General features: G+C 39.0%; 1 protein-coding gene across 2 annotated transcripts in view; it reads left to right on the forward strand.

The window, feature by feature from the left end:
* The first annotated feature begins 3,670 nt into the window (after nucleotides 1-3,670).
* Nucleotides 3,671-23,422, forward strand: part of LOC121909108 (collagen alpha-1(XI) chain-like) — an 88,948-nt gene continuing 69,196 nt past the window's right edge. The window contains exons 1-5 of one of the 2 annotated variants that reach the window (XM_042429524.1): nucleotides 3,671-3,810; nucleotides 3,905-4,034; nucleotides 9,553-9,717; nucleotides 12,416-12,629; nucleotides 13,848-14,010. In XM_042429524.1, the coding sequence (XP_042285458.1) occupies nucleotides 3,920-4,034; nucleotides 9,553-9,717; nucleotides 12,416-12,629; nucleotides 13,848-14,010 (657 nt within the window). In that variant the 5' untranslated portion in view covers nucleotides 3,671-3,810; nucleotides 3,905-3,919. Of the gene's footprint in view, nucleotides 4,035-9,552; nucleotides 9,718-12,415; nucleotides 12,630-13,847; nucleotides 14,011-23,422 lie in introns of both variants that reach the window. The other variant, XM_042429523.1, reaches the window with a different exon arrangement.

The raw sequence follows: 23,422 nt of genomic DNA on the forward strand, positions 1-23,422 counted from the left end.
TTTGAAAGGAAACTGAAGACTTTAGTTTGGGTTGTTCAGATTTTCTCTCTGCCAGCGCAGGAGGGCTCCTCAAATTAAACCAAACATTTTGGGCCACAGTCCCAGGAAGCAACATGAACAAGAGGTTCTGACATTTTCTGCCAAACAACTCGAAATAAAATAACAAAAAGAGCCAACCATCTGCCAGAAACCTAATATGTGCAGCCAGGCTGCTTTCAAGAAACTTTTTTACTGCTGAGCAAGCACAAGGTCATCACATCGGGTAATGAATAAATAATGCAAATAATGCAGTCCAACATCAGAAAATTAGCCACAGAGAATTGAACTGAATTCCACTTAACATTTTAAAGAGTTAAAGAGTGTCTGCTTTTATTTCCTTTTTAGATATAATTGGAAACAAGATTACACATGCCGCTAGCGTGGTTGTAAACAAGTTTACAACCATGCAAACAGCTCTGTGGGGCTGTACTTAGGTAAAGGGGTGTTTTGAGAGAGATATGAAACAAGGGTAGAGAGAGGGGTATGACATGTAACAAAGGTCAGCGAATCCAGAATCAACCCACAGAAGTTGCAGATATGTGCCATGTGGCTATTGGGGTGTGCCGGTACAAGGGTGCTTTAAGCTAATTGCTAATGTCAGCAAACTGACGGCATGAAAATGCTAACATGGCATAGTTTAGTGGGTGATGCTGGCATTGCGGGTAGCTCCAGGTCTGAAAAGTGAAGCTCCAAAAAGAAGTCCAATTGTATAGATGTCTATGAGAAAATGACCCTACTTCTCACATGATTTATTACCTCAGTAAACGGTTTCCTGATGAGTTTATGGTCTCAATTGCTCATTTCAAGTCTTCTTCAATATGTTGTTCATGATGTTCATTTTGTAAATTATGGCCCCATTTAGAGTAAAATAGACGATAAAGCAGGGTATGCCTTAGGGCATGGCTACCTTGTGATTGACAAGTCACTACCATGGCAGTGCATGAGGTGCTGTAGTTGGACCCTGGGGAGCTCCTCCCCAGCTCCATGCTCTTGTCCAAATATGGTCATTTCTCATCACTTTTGGCTCCAAAAAACCAAGACGGCGACTGTCAAAATGCCAAACTTGAGGTTTCAAAATGAGAGTCCACCATGATAGATACTGGAAAAATGGCGGCCATTCAGTCCTATTGGAATTGCTCGCCCGGCACATACGCCAAAAAAAGTTTCTAGCTTCCGGGTTTGCTTCCGCGTTGTGCGGCCCACTGAATATGCGCGGTAGTGTTTCCCCCGCTGGCCTCGCCCACGAGCTCCCACTCAGCCCATAGACTTTACATTGTGATGACATCACGGATATTTAAATCGCTTTTCTCAACTCAAGGAAAGTTTTTCAAACATAAAACCTCCATGGATCAAAAGTTCATAATAGAAAGAGTCATAACTGGCATTGTTTGCAGTTCGAGGGGTCCTGTCACCAGTTTTACAGGCGTCTCTTTTACAATGGTGGTCTATGGGGAAAATCTTTTTTGGGCTGCAGGGGGATTTTTCACTGTAATACCGCGAGTGGTCACTGGGAAAAATTGGCTGCAAGGCTGAGCGGCAGCGCCCTATCCAGCTCTTATTATACATCCATGGAGTCCACCAACCAATGGGTGATGTCACGGTGGTCACGTCCGTTATTTTTATAGTCTACAATTGATCACCATCTTAGTTTAGCATGCTAACATTTGCTAATTAGCACTGAACCCAAATCTGAGGCTGAATGTCATTAGTTTTGCAGGTATTTGTTCAGAAACCTGAAAAAAGTAGAAAAGTATTTGACAAATTAAAATGTTGATCCTGATGATGCTGCTAAATAAAAACTTAAGGAATAACCAATTACACTAAATTACAAAATTACAATATTACAGTTCATCCTAAAGGGGACATGAATTTTTGCAACAAATTTCATAACAATCCATCTAACATTTAAGACATCTCACTCAAAAATACGAATGTGAACCTCTTGATGGCACTAGAGTTAAAGTCAAGAGAGATCACCTAAGCTAGTAGAAATCATCATCTGGACACCATGGATATCTGTACCAAATTTCATGGCAATCCATCAAACAGTTGTTGCTGTTTCAGACTGGCCCAAAGTGGTGGAATGACAATGCAATCCACATTGTCATTCTGCCACACCACTAGCGTGGAAAAAGCATAATGCCATTTAATGGGTAATTTCCTCCTGAAGCATTTGCTCCAAGACTGAGAGTCGAACTTTTTTTTAACACTTTCAACTCCAATGACATTTTAAGTTTGTCTTGATCTCACATTTTTATATTTATCAATACTCAGGTTCAGAGAGATCTGTTAGTTATAAAACTGAAAGGTATTGCCAGTTCATATCCCCAATCGGGTGGGAGAGTAATGTTGTCAAAAGATGAGAAACACCTGTTCCTCAACTCAGCAGCTGCTGCCAAAGTGCTCATGAGCAAGACATATTTTCTTGCCCAGTGGAGCTTCACAGTGGCCAATAGTAGAAGAATGTGGTTTTACAGAGCTGCAACCAGATGTGTACGTGCTTAAATATACAAATGTGCTGCAATTTTCTCCAAAAGAATAAAGATTTAAAAACTTGCTTGGCCATAATGAATCACACCACTAGTCCTGCACACACCGGAATCCAAAACAACAAATCAAAGCCACATTTACAGGCACAACAGGATTTGACCTTCTAAAAGGAAGTCCAGCCATTGATCCTATATTTTTTACACTTAATGTCTGTTATACCTGTACATGATCCAAACTATTATTTAATTGGCAACACCAGCACAATGTTCTACTAAATCTTTACCTCAACATACTGAGTGTCTGCTAATCCTATGGTTCTAATTTCTGCTTGTGATGAAACACGTAAATGCTGACAAATTTTCCAAAATGTGGTTTGGGTTTGTGAGACTATGGTTGCCGTTGCACTGTTAAATCTATCTTCCATCAGTACACAAGGAAAACCAAATCAGAGAGGGGGGGAGGGGGGGGGGGGGGGGGGGGACGACGACTCTATAGCTACCACCTGTGCTTCCATTCTTTGTTCCAGTCATCGTTAAGCATTAATTATTTTCAGGCCCCAAGAGCCCTGTTGTCCAAAAAAAAAAAAAAAATCTAAGGGCTTCTTGAGGAAACTCCTATAGTCTGGAAAACATTTTATTTTGGCTACTGAGGTTTTTATATTAGCCATTGGCACATGTAGGTCTATTCAGTCTCTCATTTCACATTCTTAGTCTTTCAGGAAACCAAAATAACAGCTCCACCCCACCACTTACTTTGCATTTAGTGTGTTGCATTTAGTTTGGATTATTGCCTCTCCTTCTCCATCAAATGCTCCATGCCCACGTTTATAAGCATATTTCTTCCTGGGAATTTTGTGAAAATGTGGCACTTATTTTTATCTACATTTTGTACCTAATTTAACATGATGAATAAGTGTGTTCTTCGGTGCTTCTAGGATTGCTGTTTCTAGAAGGCTGTCTGTCTAGGATACAGTACTGTGTCCTGTAATTAAGTTGCACTGGGATGTAGTGATGCTGTTCAGACCTCTTTCAAAGCCTAGGGGGCGGGTCCCGAGACAACTTTCCCGGCTGGTGATTTGATGAACGAAGGATTTTCCAGTGTCAGTATTACAGTTGGTTCAGGTTCACTCTTGCGGCGCTTGTCCAGCCTCCTGACTGTGCGCAACTCTCAGGGAGCATAGTGGTGTGCGCTTTTTTCATGAAAGCCCTTTACCATCAGTCTGAGAGCTGGGCTTAAGGGGGAGCGGATCTGAAGGGCCCAGTCTGGCTGTGAGAGGCATCGGTATACTATCACACATGGCGCTGTAGTATAAGCACACTTTTGTGGATTGTGGAAGGGATCGAATTTTATTAAAAGTCGCCCGTTTCTTGTACAGCTACGGGCGCTCACCATGGAGATGCAAAGGTGGGCCACCAGGTGGAAAACGAAAAGGTGGCTATGGGATTCAACGCTAACCGCTGTAGTCACAATAATTTTAATACTACAAGCTGCCAATGTCAGAGCAGGTAAGAAGATGCATGTTACCCTCCGCAGTAACTGTGCCACCTCCAGGGCATCCTGGACAGCTTGAGAGCTTCTTAAAGGCTGGCAGCCTGACCATAGGCAGTAGGCTTAGGTACCTATTAAATGAAATTCAGTTGATTGCCAGTCGCTGGGAAACCAAACTCACCTTAACTCAATTTGTACACCTTTTCAATGCTGAGTAGACCCCTTATCCAATACAACGGATTAATACTTTTTTTTCTTTTTTAATTTTCGAGGAAATGTAAACCTTATGATTATGTTAATAGTTAATTTAGCCTATGTCATATGACCCTGCAGTAGTCTGCTGTGACGTCAGTTGTGTCTGTATGCTTTGTTTAGGACACTGAAGTAAAAAAAAAAAAAAAACATAGCTTAAAGTATACACATTGATGTTTAATGAGTCTAAATTGATGTTAAATTGAAAGTGATATACGGTTTATTCTTGGCACAGGCACGGAGATGCTGCTCTCTCTTAGTTACTTCTAAGTAAATAAAGTCTGTAATCCAGGTGTGGTCCGCCAGGAGAGGATTGATAGTGTTGATTTCTTCTTGACACAAATACTCTAATGGTCCGCGTAAAGCGTGTGCGTATAAATGATCAGTGAGTACTGATTGCACTTGTTGCCTTTCTAATTCACACTCTACTGTGCGATTTCGGAAAAGATAATCACAAAAAAAAAATACCTTTGTGTATTGGAGTTCCATTTCACCACTTGGCAGTACTACTGGAAAGCGTTATGGTTTTACGCAGAACTTTTACGCGCGGCATTCGGTGGTACGACCATCAGCCAACAGATGAGTAAAGTACGTAAAGTCTGACCCAGATATCAGTAGTAGCCTAAATACATAGTGGTGAAATCAAATTCATAAAAGGCATCACTGTCTTAAGGTTGTGTGTTTCTTTTTCTCTGATAGGACTGCCTTGCTGATATCACAATCTGACAGATGTCAAGATCGTTTACTGTAGCCCATTTTTATATCAAACTTACACATTTGATTGTGAATTTTCTGAGAGTTTATAATGCACTACACATAACACTGTGGGAGTGAATCCTGGGAGTTAAATTCATATTCTGGCCTGAAGGACCACCATCTTTCCACATTATCCGAGCTCCCACTATGTCCAAGAAAGGGGCGTAGATGGAAAAAAGTATTTTCTCTGTGGGTCACATTAACTACTTCTTACTTTGAAGAATATTTCCTTTGTCTCTGAAGTCATACAGACATTCATACTGTACTGTAGCTTTAGCCAGGACAAATTTGTGTGTGTCTGCTGGATGCTTACTATTTGTGGTTATGAGCTCAGTTATCATGCATCCTTTAAGATACCTGCTTTCTTGTAACAAAGCCATAATACAAAATTAGGGCATTTCTCTTCATCCTGGCTTAACATTTGCTATCATAATACTGTTTCACCAAAAATTGTTTTGGAGTACTGTACATGATACATAAAGAAATTATTCAGCAGAGGGCAAATTGCTCCACAAAAATGAAAAGATCATGAAAGCAAATACCACAGGGGCAAGGCTTGCCCATTACCCATCTTTCTTCATTCTGACTATTTAAACTAACCATAATTGCATGATGTGCTAGCAAACATTTACAGGCTTTCCAATGTACTTTAATTGCTGCCTATGCTGCCAACTCTCAGTAGATGGCAGTGACACGAAAAAGACCGGCAAGCCATCCCGAGATGCTGCTGCATGACCACAGAGCCACAGAGACATTAAATCAGAATGTTGTGGATTTAACAACTCCAAACTTAAACATCAAATGTATGGCTGATGAGTTATGAGACAGTGAGTGCTGAATTTTTTGCCTATACAGCTGAAAATGGTATTTTAATGTGTCAGGGTCTGCTGGTGAAATTTCTTAAATGATTTTAACAGAGGTTTCTCGTGTTACTACATGCCTCACAGCCTCAGGGGAAATCACACTCCTTTGTCATGTTAGTAGCTTGTTAACATGGCAGACAGTATATCACAAGACTCCGACAGCAGTCAGCAAGATGTGTCATTAAAATCAGAGACTGAAAAATACCCCTCAGACACGGCTGTGGATAGTCTGGAGCTCCTGTGATACCTTTCGCACGAAAGAACTGTATTCTCTCTCTTGTGGTTTCCATCCTTATCATTAGAAGATGGTTTATTCCTTCTGAGGGGTGGAAGAGGAGTCTTTTTTTCAGGATATGTTGAAGGCATAGCATGCTGGCTCAAATTCCTGTGAGGCTGAAAAGCTTTTAAAAAGCTATGCATACTCATTTTGGGTCTTTAATGGTTTTGGGATATTGCCTGTTTTTCAGGGCTTCTGTGAAGCAATGGTTGTGGAAGGAGAGGGGCTGAAGAGTCAGGGGTGCGGGTGGTGGTGGTGGTTGGGGGGGGGAGTCCTGGCCAATTCAGCACATCTGGAATATATGAGGCCTTGAGGTATGCAGTAATGCAGAAAGGCATTCTGAAACTCACAAAGAGACCTTTAGTCCAAGCTTTTCTTTTTTTTTTCAAGAACCAGTAGCTCTGTACTTGGGACAATATTCAGAAGACCCACAGACTATTTTCCTTTTTATGAGGCATTTGGTGTGAGGTTTAAAACTTGGCGTTTTGTATCTCCCATTTGTATCTTATTCTGTCTGTCTTTTAGTCAGTCTTATAGGCTTTAGGACAAAATGAACCCAGTGTCTTTTAAATTACTCTTTTTGCTATGTCTGTCATGAAGCCTAATTTTACTCCATCTCCCTCTCAGTTGATAAAAGTTACTATGGGACTGAATTTAATCAAAAGAAAAGACTTTCTGCTTTGCTTGATTTCCCAGTAGTCTCGCTTTCTTTATGCTTATACTCTCGACAATTTTATTTCATGAACTGTGGCATCAGATGATCTGGACACATATCAGCATAAATTACTCCAGTCCCTTCCATCAGTTAAAGAGTAGATCTGCAGACTTCAAACGAACTAAAACTCGAGACACAATCCCCAAGGATGTGCTTGAATCAGGCGAGTTTGATTCACCACTCAAGCTGTTATTTTTCTGGTCACAGGAGAAGTAGCTACAGGGATGGGGCCTTCTCAGTTTAGTCTTGTGTATGTTTTAGTTAGGGGGGTATAGGGAGTGGTGCCAGCACCATAATGGGTTCAGCATGTGGATTTAAAGCTCCACCCATCAGACCCCCTCCTGGTCACTGAAAGTGAACAGGAACAGCACAATCAGCACTTCCTGGCTTCACGTGCCATAAGACTTACAAAAAAGGAAAATATAAACAGGCGGATATTTTTATTATAACATTTCTTTAGCTTTGATTATGGAAAAAATAGAAGAGGCCTGTGAGACAAGTATAGCATAACACAGTTTAGAGTCTACATTTTGCATAAAAAGAAGGAACATATGGTTCTTCCATTGATGGCAAAGTCATATGTGCGATGCAAAAAAAAAGGTTATTACACTCCATTCCTGTACATTATATTACTCTAAATTGTATTTTTTCCACCAGTGTATGCTATTACGGTTCACCTATGTGTCTCTTCCTGGTTCATGCAGTTTTATGGAGTATTATGCGGCAGCTGAAGAGATTTCCTGCAATGTGGACCAAAAAAAAGCTTCTGTCTGATCCCTTTAAATAATTTTCCCACAATGTTTTCTTGCCAGTATCAAACACATGAATCTAATTTTTTTCCCTAGGAAGCGAGATTTCAATTAAAGTCCTTATCTCCCCAGTGGGACTTTAAGCTGACCATTCAGACATTGTTTATCATTGCTGGGTCTTTGAAGGAGACACATCCTGCCTCTTGACTCTCTGAAAAGACAAATGAGCCAGAATAAAAAGATTTCTTCAAACATGCCCTTTTTCTTAGCACTGCTCTGTATGCACATCCATCCATCACAGCATACTGACCTTAAATTAATAGCCTCCTCTAACTTTATATTATTAAGCAAATGCAGCCTGAGGCAGACGTGCCATTAAATCTGAAATAACATTCTACCGTTCGTCAACATTCCTGTTTATACAGTACACTAGCCTTAAAACATACCCTATTAGGCTTTCTAAATTCCCCATAATCACAGTGTGACTAATGATGTGCTGTGGGGAGTGGGAGAGATAGCGGTTTAAGAGAAAAATGGTTACAAAGGGGAAAGAGAGAAACACTAAAATGAGTAAAGTAAAAGTCATGAGTCTCAGGAATGAAGGTGGTTAGACAATTGCAGGAGAGGGAAGAAATGAGAAACAGTGTTTACGACTGCATTGCACAGTAGTTTCACCCCTGAGTTCCAAGTCCATTGATAGAAAAGAGTCTAGTAGTGTTAAGAAGCTCATAAAGTGCCCCCCCTCTGTGATCTCCTTATTCCAAAGACTCAGTGATCAGCAGCAATGAGTTTTATCATCCCATAGACGCTGTAGATTTTGGCTATGGGGGTGATTGTGGAGGTGAGGAGGTTGAGTGCAATTATATCTGCTGACATAACATTTTTACTGCTCCTCTGCCAAAGTAGCTCATAAAAGAACAACTAGTTGTACTGACAGATTGGCCAACAAGCCCTGAGTAGGCAAAGGGATTGGTGTAAATGTTGACTTATCATCAAAATGCCAGGTCCTATTAGGTTTTCTGTAAACTTTTGAAATACGCTTACAATGGACTGTAAAATACATGCAGCTTTTACACTGTGTTCAGTAATAATACCTTATAATAAAAAGCATTTTTTTCTTTAACCACATAGAGGCCTACACCATCTTTGCTTTACTGTATTTATTTATATTTTAATGTATGTATTCAGTATTTTATGTTTAATTGAATTTATAGTGAATTAAATTAGTTTAACTCACATTGCGGCTTAAGCAGTCAATTGAGTGTTCATTTTTCACTTACAAAAGGCTGTGTTTCCAGCAGACTGAGAAACTTAAGTGATGCTTGTGAAATATCATTACATTACAATCTGACTTCTGATTGGGCAAATCATTTTTCTAATCTATACAGCTACATATGAATGCAGTATCCCAGACGACCTTTCAACCAAACTACGCTTTGAGCTTTCATAGCATGTTGGCATGCTAACATTTGCTAATTAGCACTAAACACAAAGTACAACTGAGGCTGATGGAAAAGTCAAGGGATCACCAGTTATTAACCAGAGTTATTACAAACATCCTGAGAGAGACATAAAAGTTTGTACCAAATGTTATGGCATTCCATCCAAAAGCCCATTATTGAGATATTTCAGTCTGGACCTAATTAGTGGACCAGCTGACTAAGAGACTGACATTGCCATCCCTGAGGCCATGGTTAAAAAGTATGAAAAATAAAAAACAAAATACCAAACATATTTTGGGGTGGGAACAAAGCAGTTCGGATGTGCCACCCAAAAAGATTCGACATTTGGGAAACATTGACTCAACACAGAGGATTTGGACAAATGTGCTCCCCAGAGAGATACAACGATGCAAATGTTATGTCTTTTGGCTGCCCAAGTATCATTGGGTAATAAAATAAATTCTTTGTTCTACCTCCCCAGCTGAACCAGTGGATGTACTGAAAGTGCTAGACTTCCAGAGCTCTCCTGAAGGAGTACGAAAAACAACAGGCTTCTGCACATTCCGGAGGGGATCCAAACCCGACATTGCTTACCGAGTGGGAAAAAAGGCTCAGATCAGCGCTCCAACCAAACAGCTCTTCCCAGGTAACCTAACCCCTTACAGTACATCCCACAGATGACCAACTTTCCCATTCACTTGAATGAGAAAGTGTGTCCAAACTCTGGACACGCCTTGTACTGCTCGCATGGTTTGTTAATCTTTATAATAAAAAAAAAAGCACGAGGATTGCTTTCCTGCTTCTGTTTTAGAGGCAGTTTGCATTTGCATGGTCACTTTAGGACTTACTTATGGAATATACAGGTTTATTGGATATTTAATTTGAACAATTTGGTGAAATGGAGGGATCTCATTTTCCTTGCAAACGCAGCTTTAACAGATCAACATGTAATCCCATTATAAAAAGAGTTACATTACCCTGACTTTTTTTTAAAAAAAAAGATGACTATTCAAAGTCAAACTGATTATTTTGTTTACTGTCTTGAACCACTTAACAGCAAAACAGAAACATCTTAAAGATATCTCTATTTCACAATAAAATTGCTAAAATGATGTACTAAACAGCTACAATGAAACCCTTCACGACAAACACCTGTCTTCTAAAATGCAGTGCAGATTTTCAGCAATTATTTTCTAGAAGACGCCCATAAATGCAATGATGTTTCAGTGGGATCCAATAGCCCTAAGGGGATGAGAGTCACTTAACACATGGTGTATGTCATGTAAACACACGACTCAAGTACAAAGAACAACACCAGATTTTTGTTATCTCATATTTGGAGAATCCCATAGTTTATTACAGCAAATCAATGAGAGGAATATTTCTTTTGATGTTTTGTGGACTGATCTTGTCAATAAAGAGTCTTTCCTGAAGTTTGATTGCTGGCAGACTCACTTATGCTGTATTTGGCTGATGTAGTGAAATCTAGCAGAGTTTTCATATTGAGTGTGTAATGTCTGACTCAAAGTCTGTTGCCCGGCTGTTTGTAAAGAAAAAAAAAAAAAAACAATAATGAAAATAAAGTCATATTTATTTCATCAGGAAGGAGTTCACTCAGAGAAATAGAAAAGGTATTTGACAGGTGGTTGCTTCTTCCTTACACTTGTTACTGTTCATCAGCTAATCTGATGATTTGATAATTAACTATAGAGGATAAGACCTCTGTCATTAATCATGGCTGCAGAGAACCAATGATCTGTGGACAGATATAAATAAGCTTTTTGTCTATTTTCAATCTTGCCAGAATATGAAACATTGTGTACTTAAAGCATAAATCAATTGTCTTATGATATAGAACATTAAAGTTCACATCCATAGGAGGCCTTCTCTATTACTTGGCCAAACTGTAAAAAGAGCCTCCAGTTGCTTATTCAACTCAAAATTGGCAAGATAGTGAATAAAAATTTAGTAGGAGCTGAGTGCTGTTAAATAAATTGTCCCTGTCTCAACAGTGCGTGGTTGTCTTTTCGAATTTGACTTGATTTCAAAGTACAAAATAAGTTGAGTTATTAGAAAGTAGTTTTCTGTGATTTTTGGCTTCAGTTACCTGCACACATTATGCTTTCAGGAGCGGAAATTTGAAAAGTATAATTAAGCTAGAGAGGTGAAACATTGGCGATGCCATGAAAGCAAAAGTGTCAAAATGTCCTCAGTCAGAATAATGTGACTTTTATTTGATCAGGATGAGTTAGTTTTTCATGGAACCGAGTTATTTATGGTTTTCAAAATTATTTTGTTTTGAGTTATATTTACAGCCCTTGTAAAAATTAATATGGCTACATCACCACTACTGAGTCCTTTCAGGGCATTGCCAAGTTCTCCTTCAGCTTCCTTAATAAACAGTTCTCCAGGTCCAGTTGTCTAGACGATTGGTTTTAATATGAGAAGAGAAAGTTAGAGAACCAATAAACTTGCCATTATTCAATTTAGTCATTACAATACAATTGCTCTTGTAATGACATCAGTCAAAAACTGATGTGTAAAAGACAAGGCATAAGGTGAAATGCAGTAACATGAATGCCTTGCATTAGAAGTGGCTACTATATGTTTAATATAGTCCAATGAAGAGGTCTCCTTTCAAAGAAGTATAGTTCCATAATTTCTGTAAGATAGGGGTAGAAAGGAAGAGTAATGTTTAAGTTAGAGGATTAGTTTGACTTTACGCAAAATATGCACCTACTGCTGGCAACCACTCATCTTAGCCTAGCACCTATTCATCTTAGCCTAGCTCAAAGACTGGAAAGTTCTGCCCATATGTTACAAAATGTCACAAAATCAGCCTACCAGCACCTCTTAATCTCACTGATTAACATGTTATGTCTTGTTTTTTTAATCTGTCTAAAAAATTAAATGTAAAAATTACACATAATACTTTAACTGTTAGTTACTAAGACTAAGCTAATTGGCGGCTGGCAGTAGCATCTTTTTGTCTAACTCAGTGCAAGAAAGCATAAAGGCAATTTGGCCAAAATGTTCAACTTTTTTTTTTTTTTTTTAATTAAAGAAGGGAGATAGGTTATAAACCTTCACTGCAACATCCTAATAGATGATAGAAAACCTTTTACTTCTACTACCAAACATCCCCACGAGAACTATTGAATTAAGTTTACAAATTTTGTAGTTATGTATTAATAATTATATAGATCTGAACCAGAGCATTGCTGTAAGACGTTAAATATACTCTGACAAAAAAGGTGCATTTACCTTGATCTTGTTAACTGCGTATTCATTGGTCTGGTTGATAACATATCAACATACATGCCTGCTGCTTGTTCCACCTTCAGGGGGGGTTTTCCCAGAAGATTTCTCCATCCTGTTTACCATCAAGCCCAAGGCTGGCCTCCAGTCCTTCCTGCTGTCTGTGTACAACAAGCAAGGCATCCAGCAGCTCGGTGTGGAGGTGGGCCGTGCCCCCATCTTTCTGTATGAGGACCAGCATGGCAAGCCTGCCCCGGAGGAGTACCCTCAGTTCCGCTCCATCAACCTTGCTGATGGCAAGTAAGTGACCAGCTGTTTCTCAAGAGGTCTTGAACACACTGGAGGTCAAATGTGGGTGGTAGATTGTTATATCTCCTGGATCTTGCATTTCTGTGTCCCAATGTACCAGATTGACTTTGACTTTTCAGAGTTGAATTTTCAAAAAAGTCTGTTGCAAGTCTTTGTTGACCAGCTCACAGCAGCACATTTTGACGCCCATTTTGAGTAATTTATCTTGATTAATAGGTTATATTTTATGCTAAACAAAATACAACTCTGCTTAATGTATTTTTCAAGCACAGAGACTGTATTTAGTGCTCCTAGCCTGGTGAACTGACACACAGCTCTTAGGATTTATTATCACCATTATTTGTTCAGTCATTACCATATGGAACAAGTCAAACAGTAATGACAAATAGATTGCTGGCAGAAAATTGATGACTGCCTTTTCTTTTCCAGATTATTTACAGCAGTGGTATACTGATATGCAGTAATGGGCAGGATCTTCATAAATTGCATAGTTGTTCAGTGACGCTGATTCAAATCACTGTTAAAAGTCACCATCAATCATTTGCACAAATGCAAACAGGAATGCCTTGAAACGATTCCATGTGTGGTTGTTCGTCTGTAATGAATTGTATTAGAAAACAAAACATTACAGTGTAAATATTCAGTACAACAATCACATTATAATTATAGTTTTGCAAAATGTAGCGTGCTGTAATGTGTAAATTGTGATACCACTGAAATATACTCTTTCAACAGCGACAGCAGTGTTTCAGCTTTCTCTGTTCTTGTAAAGAGTTTGATGAGAAGATCGATACCATTCTCATGTTTGTATGCTAAATATGAAGCTACAGCTAGCAGCCAAATTAGCTTAAATTATCTTAAAGACCGGAAGCAGGGGCTGACAGCTAGCCTGGCTCTATCCTGTAAAGTCACACATTTAAAAAATTGAGCTTTACGGTTGCTGGTAGGCAGATTTTTTTTTTTTTTTTTTACTTTGGACAGAGCCAGACTAACTGTCTCCCCCTGCTTCCAGTTGTTATGCTAAGTTTAGCCAATTAGCTGCTGGCCTCATAATTAGTGTACAAATATGAGAATGGAATTGTCATCTAAATCTTGGCAAGAAAGAGAATAAGCGTTTTACCCAATTAGTCACACTGTTCCTTTAATACACTAGTGATTGTCTTAAGTGGAAGTGGTTGTATTAATGACCTTTGATCTTGCGCTTCACAGATGGCATCGTGTAGCTATCAGCGTGGAGAAACAGAAAGTCACCATCATTGTGGACTGTAAGAAGAAGGTGACCAGGCCGCTCGGCAGAAGCGATAAGGCCATCATCAGCACAGAGGGCATTACTGTCTTTGGCACCAGAATCCTTGATGAAGAAGTCTTTGAGGTAAGGTGGCAATATTGAATTCCTTCTCACATGGGCTAGGCTGGTTGCCTGTGATGGCTATGGTGTTGTTAAAGGAATTGCTCTACAGTTTGGGAAATACGCTTATCCGCTTCTTCCCAGAGAATTAGATGAGAAGAGTTAAATGTCATAAGTATGGAGCTGTAGTCAGGAGCCAATTAGCTTAGCTTAGCTTAGCTTAGCATAAAGACAGGGAGCAAGATGAAACAGCTAGTCTAGCATCACTGCAGCAAAAAAAAAAATTGACGATTTTTACACCACGTAAGTCCCTGTAAAAGCTCAAAATCTCGCTTTTACATTTCTGTTTGATTATACAAATTAGATGCAATGTGTTTATTATGAGCTTTAGAGGTGCTAAGAGGCGTATTTTTAGACTTTGGAGAGAACTAAGCTCAACACCTCGTGTCTCCAGCTTCATACTCAAAGCACAGTCGCAAGTCTTTTCACCTCACTCTCGGAGAGAAAACAAAAAAGTGTACCTTCCAAAATACTGAGCTATTCCTTTAACATAATGCTTTCCTAGGTTGAAGAAGACTTTGGTAGACGTAATGGCTAGATTAGCTACATTGTTGCTCTTATTGTCTTCAAAAGTCTGCTTTAAGCTGTCTCCACCATTTATACAGGAATGTCTTTCACAAAATAATGCAGACATTCACCTCTAGATTGAAGTGATTATGTTTTGAAGGAGTTTGGAAGGCTTACCTAGATGCCAGTGATTTGTCCATTCTGGTTCGGTATGGATGTAATTGAAAGCATATTGTGAATCTTAGTCTCAATGAATCTCATTTACTATTGTGAAAGGGGACAATTTTAGTGTCTAATACTTTAAGACCAAACGCTTTAAGGCCAGACATTTTATTTGTCTTTCATTAACTTGTGCATACAGTAAATGGTGAATTTTATTGGCCAGAACAACAATATTGGCTTTGTGTACTTGGCAAGAGCCATGTCTGTGGAAAGGCTACTTGCACAGTGTGTTATTGAAAGTGTTCTTTTCTCTCAACACTGGTTGGATTTGTTTGAATAGTTGACTTAATAAAAGAAAGACTGAGTCCTAATAAGCTTCAGTTGTTCATATTGTAGAGTGTGTTGTTTCACACACATGAATTTTGCCTCTATTTGTCAGTTGATTCCAGGATATTCCTTCAATAACTGTGACTATCAAAGCTCAAAATCAGAATTCACAGCTCAGTTTATGGTTACTGAGGTTGCGATTATGAGATGGAGATCCAAGCTACCAGGTTTAGCACAGGTAACTCTGAGCTCAGTGGAAAATGTGAGCTGAATGCTAGTACAAAAGACAATAGCCTCTCTTTGATGTCTGCATGTGGAATGCTTGCTAAGTAGAACAGCCTGCAAAATGTTTGCCTCCAGGTCAGAGAGGACTTTCCACAGAAGATCCACTTGAAAATGGGATTCCACTCTTCTTCACTGATAGGCTTTTGGCAAACAAATCACCTTGATAGATATGGAGGTTAAACATATTGACAAGTAGAGGTCATGATAAGGAGAGGCAATGTGGTTTATTGCATTATGTTTGTGCATTTGGCATTTATTTTAACTAAGTACACAACCATAGTAAATTAGTTTTATAACTTTATGAACAGTAAAGAATGCAGTGAGTGAAAGCCATGGTCATTAGAGTTGGGACTGTCATTAAGGTAATTGAGAGTTGAGTGGAGAGGATAAAAGTAGTATAGCACTTTCACCAAGCCTTTTCTATTTTTAATGCAGATTTAAGACCAACCATTTGGATTTTGTGAGTGTTCTTTGTTTGAACATATATTACACTAAATGATGTAGAATTACCAGGTAATTTGTTTTGTTCTCTTTTTAAAAACCTGGAGAGAAAGAGAAAATGATTCCTTTTGTTCCAAGGTTTGAGGGTTTTTGCCCATTACATGGTGGTTTTTAATCAGTTTATCACACAAAAGCAATGCTGTGGTGGCCCGGCAAGACATTCAGCCATATCTTTAACTGTAAGTATTTCCACTTCAAGTTTAATTGCCTTAGATTTGTTGATTGCAAACTGGCTACTTGTAGGTGAACTGCACTGCTAATGGCAAAAGTTATTACTGGCCATGAGGGACTTGGTCAGTTATTGTACTGTATATTCCTATAGATCAAACAAAGTTTGCAAAAGTAGATGTAAGCCATGCGTTTGGTCCAGGATTTGTTGCTTATGGGATTATACCTTGGCATCTATTTCACATCTATTCCTCTGGAGGTATACTACAATCATTATACCTCAGAGGCTATGGAAACTTTTGGAAAACTGCTGGCTGTATTATCTAGACACACTGTGAAAATTTGAAACATCTTTGCAATTAGGTTATTGAGACCAGTTCTTCCAAGGTCTTGTATATATAAATTGCATTTAAATTGTGATATAAATCTACAGTATTTGTTTTTTAGTGGTTCTTAGGATTCCCAGACGGCTTTATTGTGTAAGTGTTAGGTAAATATGCTCTTCTGAGTAATGTAGTGGTTCCCAGATGGTGGAGAACAAAACATATTGAAAACTACTAGTCAGATTACCAGTTACTTTGGTAAATGGGTCCAACAACAGGCAATTTGCTATAGCTTGTCTTCCATTGGATTATTTTAAAAATGATACATTTACAGCCATCTAAAGACTAACAGATTAAGAAATTGTGGCTGTTTAGTGTACCAAGCCTGAGTTTCACAACTTTATAGCCATTCCTTAGTTTAATTACTGAGGTTTGCTGTGAGCTCTCTCACTAAAACTTCTTTTAGCTGTAAGCACATGGCTACCTTACTGCAGTAGATTGCATAAGCAGGTGTCAAAGCTGGAAGCACAGAGGAGAGTGAATGCTAGGGGAAAATATGATCAGTGTGTGCTTAGTCTTGGCTCAGACTGCACAGCTGTTTAAGAGATATGCTCACTGACCAGGCCTCCAAATGCCTTTTTTCCCTTTCTTCGCTTTTTTCTTCTTTTCAATAAATGCCACAAGATATGTGAAGTGAAATCATCTCCCCTCTCATTTTTTGCAAATCCATTCTTCAGGCTTTAAAGGATTGGGTAGGATTATTTGTTTGTTCCATAAATATGTGTGTCTGTTGATATGTATGTGCATGCATGCATAAAAGTATGTGCATGTGTGTGTGTGTGTGTGTGTGAGAAGGGGAGAAAGGGAGAGAGAGGCGAAGATAGTTTGTTTATGTGTCTGTCATTACTGCATACTTGGCTTTTCCAAAACGCTGCCCTTCAAGCAGGACAGTCCTTGGCAGAAGAATCTAACAAGGCTCTGATGGGCTCTAGACCTTAAATTGAATTGTTGTTTATGGTTGAGCTGGCAGGAAGAGAAACTTCTGACTGTTTCTCATCTGTCTCAGTCACTTCTCACCCTCCAGTACCTGTCACAAAAATGTTTTGGTTAAGGTTATGTAATAGGAATATAGTAATTAATTCATATTTGTATTTGTGTTACTGTTACGGAGAAGGTCTTCAGGCACCGCATGTGATATTTTCAACATGTATATCTGCAAACAAACAGATTACTATAAAGTATCTTTGTTATTTAACTTTTTCTCATTTTCGTCAATTTTACTTGATTGTTTTACATTTTTGTCTTCTACTGATGTAGATTTTATGATATTAGTGATCTTACCCTCTAAAAAGTGAATGAGACCTTTGGAATCCTCCTGGTGTGGTTTCTCCGAGTCTCATACCGCGTGGAGGTATACTCCCTATGGATCCAGTGATGTAAGAGAAAAAAAAGTTCTGAAAAGATCTTATAGTACCAGTTTGCCCTTTTAATCCCAGTTATTTCCCAAAGCCCCCCCTTTTTCAAATTATAGCTGCATCTGACCCTCTTGTCCCTTGTGCTTGTGACCAAACATATGACCATCGCTAACAGTTCCCAGCACAGCCAGGAAGTAATGGACCCAAGGTGCTTCTTAACATTTGCTGATGGAAAAGAGCAGAGCGAGGAAAAGGGGTGGGAGAGAGAGAGAGAAAGAGAAAGAGAAGTGAAGAAAGGGCAGGCAGACAAGCAAGCAGATGGTTCAAACAGTTCAACAGTTTTGTGAGCTACTGGCAGAAGAAATGTTTTAATATTCGAAGGGTGCAAGACATTTGTATGCCCTCAGTGCTTGAAAAGAAATCTTATCCCTGCACTGACCACAAAGGCTGCATTTGATAAAAGCTGGGAGAAATCTGGAGAGTATTATACATTTTCCTCTTCTCTGCTTCTTGGTTAATTGTTGTCCTTGTACAGTTTTGAAATTCCATCTGTCTATTTGTTCTTTGTGTTCCCCTCCCAGAGTTTGGAACAGCAGGCTTTTTAGATGATAAGTGTGTCAAGTGTGTGCAGAGATGGGTGCAAGAGATAAAATAAAGAAAATACAGAAGTAAGCTATGGCTACAAAAGATACTGCAAGTTTGCACAATATACACTTGAAAAGCAAAAACATATGCAAGAGTGAAACTTAAAAAACTGTTCATTTGAGCAGAACTATTCCACAAGGCCTCTGAGCTGTCCACATCTGGCTGATGATGCCATGGGAGGTTCAGTGTCATGGGCAGGTCACAGAGATATTGTCAATTTTCATTTGATGAAATGAAATGAAATGAATGAAATCACACATCAAGGTTTGTGGATTGTACTAAGTAACCTGGACATTGTTTCTGGAAAGGTCGGATGTAAATATACACTTTATACTGTCATCTACTGTAATCTCAAAGTGGGATTGCTGTTGTAAAAACCCTTAAAAAATCTTTTATACCCAGTTGAGAAACTGTACATTCCCAACCCAAATGGAATTCTGTTGTGTGGTATGCATATTGTATCTTTAATAGCAGTGACTTTATAAGTACTTTATAAGTTTTTAGATACCAGTTGATCACACAGACATATAATTTGTGATTTTGACGTCCTTTTTTTAAAACCTCTGCATAATATGCATTTGTGTTTTAGTGGGTCAGTCTGCAGATGCTTTGGGCATATTTCCAAATGTGTGTTCCAGGTGCTTTAATATCCCCCAGCTGTTCCTAGAGGCAAAGTGGTGACCTGATGCACCTGGCCAACAAGACAATAATCTTTCAACCACGTAATTACATACTTACATGTTGCTTCGTAGGCATTAGTTGGAACGACATAACATTTGTGTATAGTGTAGATTAGGGCTACAAAGTGGCCTCATTTTTGTTTGTGATTAATCTGCCAATTATTTCCCAGTTAATTGTTTAAGTATATGTCTATAAAATGCCAGAAATTAGTTTTAAAAAATTACCAGTATAATTTCCCCAGCCCAAGGTGATGTCTTCAATGTCTTGTTTTGTCTGATCAGCAGTCAAAAATCCAAATGTATTCGATTAAGAATAATATGAAACAGAGAAAAGAAACAAATCCTCACATTTGAGAAGCTCAGACCGGAGAATGTTTGGTCTGTTTTCTTGAAACAGTTGAAATGATGAATCAATTATCAAAATAGTTGCCAATTAATCTCGTGATTGATTAATTATCTATTGTTTCAGTTCTAGTGTAGAGGAAATTGAATGCATTTGGCCACATCCAAGTCAAATCCAAGACATTAACTCTTAAGACTTACTGCTGAGACTCAAACTCCTGAGATTCACAAATTGATGTTCATTCTAGTTTGTAATGTCTCCTAATTTTGACGCACCCACTTTAAACACAAGCACAGACGTGGGAATATATTCAAGGGAATTCAGCTATGCCCCTTGAATGGTTACCAAATGCAAAACCACTGCTGCATCTGTTAAGCTTCACAGGCATGTTTTCCTCAGAATTTGTACTGGCCAAAACAAGGTCTACCAGTGAAATGCTTTTTTAAAGAGCCATGTGTTAGAGCCATGGGTAAGATAGCAGTATTGATGAAATAGGCCCTGCACGCTAGCAAGTTCAGATTTAAGCACAGCCTAAGAAGAAGGTCTGTCTGTGAGGCTTAAGTCAGGGCAAAATGTCTCGAAGGCCAAAAACGAGGCTGGCACCCCTATTAAATTTGAAACTCTAAAGTTGATGAAGTCATAAATTAATTACTTAAAAAGTAGTCCAACAAAGGCAGGATGGGAAACCCCCCCCCCCGTGCCTGCTGTCATCATTGATGCGCTGCCAGCAGGAGCTATATGCGTCTATTCAAAGTTACTGAACGTCTTGATTTTTGAGGCCAGTCACATCCTTGTTTCTTGTGAATGAGGTAATGCATGCCCATAATTCCTTTATCACAATTCCCCCATACCTCTATCCTTCTGAGTGGCATTCGGAAGCTCATATTTGACGTTCTGCTAACAATGTGATGCCAAGGACGCATTTTATGGTCTGCTGAGGTCTTGTTTTATACCTCCCACTACTAGGTGATCATCCAGCTGCCAGTCATTTTCCTTAAGTGACTTCTGTTCCCAGTGGGTGTTGGCCATGTGTTGGGAGGGATACTCTTCACGGCAGATGTCAGGGTCACCTAGCCCAGGGAAAATCTAGTGGTGTCTGCCTGCTGTTTCACATTTGTTAGCTTAAAATCAGATGTGAGACCTGCACGCTGGAGGAAAAAACAGTGGTGTGCTTATTTCCACTACTCTTGTGTTTACTTTATGTTCTTTAGACAAAAGCCCGATGCAGCTTTGCATACTCTGAAATTGCTTTGACTATGGGTGGAATGTGGATGGAAGGAGAGTTTTCATAATCCACTCTTCTTTTGTCTTCGATCAGTCAGACGCTCTTCCTTTTCAGTTTGTCCTTTTATGCACTTTTTCTGTTGAATAGTTGTGTTTGCAGTGTTAAATGAAGGTTGAGGCATGTTGTATTTACACACACATGCACATTGTACACAGACGCATTAATAGATCAATTGTAGTGTAGCCTAGACGGATAATTTATCCCATTGTGTCTTTGCCAGCTCCAAGCTGAGTCAGGGCATTGCTGTAGATCATTCCTGGAACTCTGAGGAGGAACCTCAACAGATGCCAGAAAGATGCACAATCCATTCCAGACAAAAACATCAACAAAAGCACCAAGCTGCAGACAAGGGAATCACACAGGGTTAAAAGAAGCGAGGGGGAACGGTGTGGGGGAAGCCAATCAGGGAGTATGGGAGTGACTGAATAACTGAATAGCTTTATAAATGGGCTAAGTGTGTGTGGTCTCTAGACAAGCCCTGTATGACATTTTTGGACTCTCCTGGACATCTCCACCTACTTTTGTCTTGAACACATTCTTAATACACTGTACTTTCTTACAGAATATATATAAACACAGATATTGAAGCAGACTGTTGGAAAGAAAAAGGTCTTGCTATCCTGAATGTGTCTTGTCAGTCTTGACTGTCATCTCAGTTTCTGGCTCTGACTTTGGAACTATTTGTGCTAGTATAAAAAGCACGTACAGTATGTCGTGGTTGAATGACTGTCATTAGTTTGAGTCATTCTGTTTTTCATTATAGTTTTTGTTCACAATTTTGCTGGTCTGAGGTTCAAATTGTCAAACTTTCAGTCACAAGATCACTTTAACCTTTAGGACACTGCTGTCCAGCACTATTTTAATGAGCTTCTTATCATATAGCTATATGGAGGCATCCTGTCCCTCCAGAAATCCACACACAAATAGCTTAAATGCTGAATCTTGCAAGACATTTTGTTGCCTGGTAATTGTACATACATGAATAAAAACAAATTACCAGTGTTACTAAATCAAGTTTTAATATTCATTTGCATGAGTAAAAAAAGTTATTCAGTCCATTTGAATGAACATGAAATACTCAGTGCAGAATTAATAAACTTGTATGAAGGATATGAACTTGATTATCAACAAGATTGTGCGTGAGAGAGAGAGAGATAAATAGAGTGCATTTGTTCGATTGTTTTTTTTTTAAATCTCCTACAGCCTATCGCTTTATGACAACAACAGCAAAAAACATTGTTTGTAGCCGTTACTGGTTGGGACAAATGTGTAGTATTCAAACTGTCTTCATGTCACCTTCGAGAGCGAGAGCTTTTCTTGCCTGATCTGCATTTTACGCTAAGATCCTTTGGATTGTAGAGACCTGTAAAGAACCACAAGCTCAGAACAACAAGGCGAGACCCCATCTGTCTACAGTCAGTCTATTCTAAATTTCGAGATCATGTCAATAGTAATGGAACACCGCTGACATGTTATGATGTCAAAGGAGTCATGCATAAGAAAAAATGTAGTGTTTTCTTGTGGGAGGTAGGTTTCCATGAGTGAGTGATAACCAATATCGACTGATTTATTAATAGCACACCTATTAAATAACACAGTAGGTAAACTGAAGCTTACTGAACATATATCCCTCAGCTCATATGTAATATTTAAGCATGTTTATATTTCCTGGTTGTCATTTCAAAACCTGTTGAGATTTACTGGTCAGGTATGATGGGAACATGAGGCAGTGAATATCTAATGTATTCCAGAGGTCTAAGCTTGTACAGATGTTGCCTCCTGTAATTTAATGCAATCTGCATGTATGTGCTTCCTCTTTAGGGGCCACCGTGATCGCGGCCTCCTTTCACCTTCACACAGCACTTATTTTCCCTGTTTATTTGTCCTCTTTTTAACTTACTCCAGGTGGATTTTGGAAAGGCTTGTCGAAGCACTGGTAGAGGTAGATGCAGGTCAGCTGAGGTGCCCATATGGTTGATGGGTATAGATAACATCATGCGTATCAGTGGCATAGTAGTTCTTGGTTTAGAAATTCCTTAGGAGACAATCATGGAAAAAGAGCCTTTGGCTGATGGAAGAGTTCGGAGTGGGGATCTAATTTCCTTTTCCAAAAGCTCATGAAAAACAGACGGCCTCAGATAAGTGCAGACCTTGGTTATTTATCTGCTGTGTAAGGGGACTTGCCGTCCCTAATGGCTGAGTGAGGGGACGGTACAATAGTTCTCTTTTAAAAGCTTACAGACTCCCCTAAAGCCTTGATTTATTCCATAAAGTTATATGTAATTAATAGTCAAGAGACTATTGCCTCTAGAACTGTACAACATCCTCCTTGTAGTTTTGTGGTCACATTTTATTATCGCCACATTGTTGCAAAGCTGTTGTAATCAGGAAGAAGGTGCATACTTCATGGACATTAACATTTGGTTTCTATTTGCACTCAAGAAATAAAAAAAGTGTTCTCTGGAGAGATTTTAGAGATCGGAGATTGTAAGGTTGTATTGTAGGTGAAGTTTTTTGGATGTCCAGGGTTCAGGAAGTAAAAGTTAAATTCATTTTCAGCGTAGACTATGGGGTATGATTGGTAGTTGGAGCACTTCCAAGGCTTTTATACCTGTTTCCTGTGTACATAAAAAATGTAAGGAATGAGGTCAACTAATTCTGAAGAAGTCTATCATATCAAATCACTTAAAGAGCTTAAAATTCTGTCATGTGCATGCACCGCTAACGGAGTGTGA

The sequence above is a fragment of the Thunnus maccoyii genome, chromosome 12 (genome assembly GCF_910596095.1).
Source record: "Thunnus maccoyii chromosome 12, fThuMac1.1, whole genome shotgun sequence".
Classification (NCBI taxonomy): Eukaryota; Metazoa; Chordata; class Actinopteri; order Scombriformes; family Scombridae; genus Thunnus; species Thunnus maccoyii.